Source organism: Hordeum vulgare, chromosome 2H (assembly GCF_904849725.1).
Source record: "Hordeum vulgare subsp. vulgare chromosome 2H, MorexV3_pseudomolecules_assembly, whole genome shotgun sequence".
NCBI classification, from domain to species: domain Eukaryota; kingdom Viridiplantae; phylum Streptophyta; class Magnoliopsida; order Poales; family Poaceae; genus Hordeum; species Hordeum vulgare.
Window position 1 is genome coordinate 8,912,861 of NC_058519.1, and position 5,276 is coordinate 8,918,136.

Below are 5,276 nucleotides of genomic sequence, written 5' to 3' on the forward strand. Positions count from 1 at the left end.
AAGGGGCGGCGGTGCATGCGAGCATCATTCCCTTACCGACAAGGGAAGATCGGCGCGTCCATCAACATACATATGCATTGATGGACGCGCGTAGGGTAGTCGCGATGTCTTGCATTATGGTGGCGTGAACAGTAGTTGGGCTTGTCAAGGCCTATGCACTGATCTCTCCTGATGATATGGGACAATGGAAGTTGGGCTTGGCAAGGCCTATGCATTGATCTCTCCTGAAGATATGGGACAATGGAAGATGGCGGCGGCGGATTTCAGAGCGTGTGCATGCGGTGCCCGTTGAGGGTCTGCTAGGCTGGTTGGTGCTCTTATCTCGCCATTGGGCAGCCTTGGGAGGCTACTGGATTAGACGGCGTGCGTGCGTGGATGCGCCAGTGCACTTCATGAGACTTGCAGCTGTAGCGGCTCAGGGTTGATCCACGTATCCTTTGCTATACTTTGTTGAATAATTTAATAAATATGGTTGTATCGAAAAAGAAGAAAAATCAGCCAATTTCAATGGAAAATTCTGATGGAGAACCTCTTACCCAGTGAGCATTCGAAGCAGTAGTTGAAATATTGTAGCAAATGAGCATTGCTCCATCAAGATCTATTCCTTTATTATGCCATGGATAGATGGACAGAGCGGTTTAAATTAATTAATTTATTTCATTCATAATGCATGAACTCATAGCAATAGCTTCGATCGATCATGCATGAAAGATGGCACAGATATGACTACATGGATTCAATGGTGCAGTTTCTGTAGCACATGCATCTAAAGAGTTTTTTGCAGATGCCGCTGTCAAAGTTCTCTCTTCTGCAGGGCTTGTTGCAGGTGCCGCGAATGATACATGAGCTGTTGTCCCATGTCTGGCTCCAATCTTGATCACATGCATCCGAACCCATCTCTTCTGCATAAGTCCGAAAACAATACAAATTAACAATCAACTAAATTAACTTCTACTCGCAAAAATAAAAACTAAATTAACTTTGGGTCATTCAGATCTGGAGAAGTGCGGGCTCAAAATATACGTACCAGATGACAAGACAAGCAGCGTCACCAGCAACAAGGTCCACAAGCATATCAACACATTGTTGGTTCCCAATAGTCCTTTGCCAATGTTCTTCATGCACCATGCCATAGCTAGTGATGGATGGGGTAGTGTGTGATTTTCCTGCTAAGTAAGACTGATCTGTGTATGCGTACATCCATGATCTACATTTATAGAAAATGTATGCTTATTGGTGACACTGTTATTTTTCAAGATATTAATGCATGCCCTCCTTATCCAAACGTCTTAATTTTTATGCCAATGCTAGATATGATCTAAGATATTAATGCATGTCATCAATTCTTATCCAAACGTCTTGATTTAATTTCCACTTTTCAACATGGTGATGCCTTATCCTAGCATCTAATTTTAGTGCCGATGCTAGATAATGTTTAGTGATGAGCTAAAGATAGCTCACATGGGTGTTTATCTGTAGACCTAGGTAATTTGTTGGTTTATTATTATATGCGCAAAACTCTTTTTATCTTTAGATTTTATTTTAAACATTTATTTTAACCTGTATATAAATTCAGAAATTGTCTCACAAAACATTCATAAGAACTGAAGGATTCAAAGGGTCTAAATTATTTGGCATATATATATATATATATATATATATGTTCGCACGGCATACCCCATTCTTAAGATCAAAAGGGCGCCATAACCCACCTGAATTTCCTGCTTCAAACCATTTGCGTACCGGATCTGAAAGAAAACTACAAAGCAATTGTGCATACTAGATTTGCAAATGAAAACGTTCCTGCGTTGTTGGTTTTAAAAATTCCGAGCGGACTCTAATGGCAAAGCATGGCGGATGGGAACAGGGAACACCTACGAAGAATGAAATATGTAGGAAGGCATACCGGGTTGTATATATTTCGCATCCATATCACCAGAATATGTAGGAAGTTTGATCAAGATTTGACCCAGTCATACACATAGTAATGACGCACTTTGTATAGGTGCGTCATTACTAAGTTGACATAGTAATGACGCACCTTTACAAAATGCGTCATTACTATGTGTATGAGTTGATCAAACCTAGTAATGTACTGACATATAAATGATGCACTTTGCATAGGTGCGTCATTACTAAGTTTGACCAACGTTTGGCCAAGTCATACACATAGTAATGGCGCACTTTATGAAGACGCGCCATCACCAAATGCACCCCTCTAAAAAATGATGGAAATGTTAAAAAAATAAAAGAAAATAATTTTTCCATGTGATATGTGGTCTAGTTGTTGAGAAAATTTATAAATATGAATTTCGACTTTATTTGCAAAATCTCTCTGAAATTTAGTAAAATGGACATAACTTTTGCATATGAACTCGGATTAAAAAGTTTTTTTATATGAAAAATCATCTACTCGAAAAGTTACATCCGAATTCGATAGCTTCTCTCGACTGGTGTAGACAGGTTTTCGGAAGCTTCTCTCGACTGGTGTAAACAGGTTTGCCCGAGTGGGGTGGTCCACTAGGAGCTGTGCACGATGGTTTTTTGGAAGCATTCCTGAATTTTTTTGGGAAGGTTCTACGAGTTTTTGTCTATGTTTTTCTATCGATTTTTATCGGTATTCTTTTTCCTTTATTTCATTGTCATTTTTTATGTGTTTTTGTTTTAATAATTGTCAAATACACGTTAAATTTTAGAAATAATATACAAATTGAACATTTTTCGTACACAAGCTAGACATTTTCTAGACACATGTCGAATATTTTTGAAATATGTGATGACTATTTATTCTAATACATGTTGAAAATTTGTGAGAAGCACGTTGAAACTTTCTTAATATACAATGAACATGTTAAACATAGGTTGAACATTTTTGAAAAGAAAAATGATGACCAGATATTCATTAATGATCATATTACTAATGGCGCAGCAGGTGAAAAGTGCGCCATTACTAAGTTTCACCAAGGTTTGACCCAGTCATACACATAATAATGGCGCACTTTGTATATGTGCATCATTACTAAGTTGACATACTAATGACGCATCTTTACAAAGTGCGTCATAACTATGTGTATGACTGGGTCAAACCATGGTAAAACTTAGTAATGACGCATTTGCATAGGTGCGTCATTACTATGGGGAACATGTTGTAGCACCTCGTCCATGTTACTTGTCCCCTCAGAAGTATATAACTCCTTATAGAAATCTGAGACCATTGTTTGCAGGTCCCCCGGGTTATTGATCATTACACAAAAAGAATTGGCCAACGCTTTTTGCACACTCTTCTTCCTTCACTTACTCACTCTCATATGAGAAAAATCTCGTGTTTTTCACCCGAAGCGAGCCATTCTACCCACGAGCGCTGGAGTCACAACAACTCCTCCCGAATATACAATTCCACGAGTTTCTCATTGATCTTTAGTTCTAGATGGGAAGGACCAGTTCTGTCTGGATCTCCTCGCAGTCGTTCCAGTTCAGCTGTTAGGTTTTTAATTTCCTTTCTGACACTTCCGAAGGTGTTTCTATTCCAAAATCCCACGTTGTTTGATACTCCGTACAGCTTTGCTCGCAATTCCTCCATGCTTCCCGCGGTTTCCCATACCCCAGCATTATGATATTGTGTCCTACCACCCCTCGTGTGTCTCCCACATCTCCTCATACCTGTAATAATGTGAATTTGATGTTTTTAATTTGAGGTATCCTGATGTTGAATACCAGAAAAGTTCATAAACATACCGGTTTTGTGACGAGAGAGCCGGAAGTGTTCCACGGGTCCATCGGGAGGGTCCACCCGCCCCAGTGGGACTCATTAGCTATGAGAGACGGCGCACCAACCCCTTGTGGGCTGGCCGCCCCTCCCACCTAGGCCCATGCAGCAGGATGTGGAGGGCTAAGCCCATAAGGTATCGGCCACCCCTTGACTTGGGTGGCAAGGCACCCCAAGGGATGTCGCCCCTCCTCTTGGCCATCGCCGCTCCTAAGGAGAGGAACCATAGGGCCGACCGGCCCCCTCCTCTTCTCCTATATATATGTGAGGAGAGGGAGGGCTGCAGCAACACAAGCCACGACGTAGCCTCTCCCTCTCCCTCTAGATGAGTTTTCCCTCTAGTTCATCGCCACGATGTAGCGCTTGGCAAACCCCATGCCGGCACAGCTCCACCACCACCGCCACCATGTCGTCGTGCTTCCGGGAAACTCATCTACCTCTCCGTCCTCGCTTCGTGGATCAATGAGGCGGAGACGTCATCAAGCTGTATATGTGTTGAGCGCGGATGTGTCGTCCGTTCGGCGCTTGATCGGGAGTTCACGGGACGGATCGTGATTGGATCGCGAAGACGTTGCACTACATCACCTGCGTTCTTTAACGCTTCCGCTAAGAGATCTACAAGGGTATATAGATACAATCTCTCCTCTCATAGATGACCATATCCTAGATTGATCTTGGTGAAGCGTAGGAATTTTTTTGTTTCCCATGCAATGTTTCCCAACAGTGGCGTCATCAGATAGGTCTATGCGTAGATGACATCACGAGTAGAACACAAAGGAGTTTGTGGGCGTTGATATTCAGATTGATTCCTTCCTTAGTCTTTTCTTAATTCAGCGGTATTGTGGGATGAAGAAGCCCGGACCAACTTTACTCGTCCACGTACGAGAGACCGGTTCCATCAACTGACATATAACTTTGTTGCACAAGATGGTTGACTGGTGTCTGTCTCTCCCACCTTAGTTGAATCGGATTCGACGAAGACGGTGTAAAAGGTTAAATAGAAACTTGTATATGACCTCGTCGTTTTGCGTAGGTAAGAATTGTTCTTGCTAGATACCCATAGTGGCCACGTAAAACATGCAACAACAAATTAGAGGATGTCTAACTTGATTTTGCAGGGTATTTTGTGATATGATATGGCCAAAGACATGACGAAATATATTTGTTGTATGAGATGATCATGTTTTTTAATAGTTATTATAGACTTGCATGTCAATGCATGCGGCAACTGGCATGAGCCATAGGGTTTACTTTAATTATTGTATGACCTGCATGTCAATCATTAAGCACTATGTAATGCTTCACTTTATCGCTAACCAGCAACAATAGTAGTATAAGCATGGGTGGTGCGACAACTCTAACGGCAACACAATGATGGAGATCATGGTGTCATGTCGGTGACGATGGAGATCATGTCGGTGCTTTGGAAATGGATATCAAAAGTACAAGTTCATGGCCATATCATGTCACTTGTGATTTGCATGTGATGTTAATCTTTTTATGCATTTTA

At 41.6% G+C, this 5,276-nt stretch overlaps 1 protein-coding gene across 1 annotated transcript; it reads right to left on the reverse strand.

Annotated features, from left to right (window-relative positions):
* Positions 1–521: 521 nt before the first annotated feature.
* Positions 522–1,174, reverse strand: LOC123429113. Its single transcript, XM_045113178.1, has 2 exons — positions 1,028–1,174; positions 522–902 (listed from the first exon to the last, which is right to left on the reverse strand). The coding sequence occupies exons 1-2, from the start codon at positions 1,131–1,133 to the stop codon at positions 727–729; spliced, it is 282 nt and encodes a 93-aa protein (XP_044969113.1). The 5' UTR covers positions 1,134–1,174; the 3' UTR covers positions 522–726.
* Positions 1,175–5,276: the final 4,102 nt, after the last annotated feature.

Coding starts and splice junctions, on each gene's coding strand:
- LOC123429113 (XM_045113178.1), bottom strand. CDS start 1,133: ATGGCATGGTGCATGAAGAACATTGGCAAAGGACTATTGGGAACCAAC. Junction 903..1,027: donor GCTGCTTGTCTTGTCATCTG/GTACGTATATTT, acceptor GGACTTATGCAG/AAGAGATGGGTTCGGATGCA.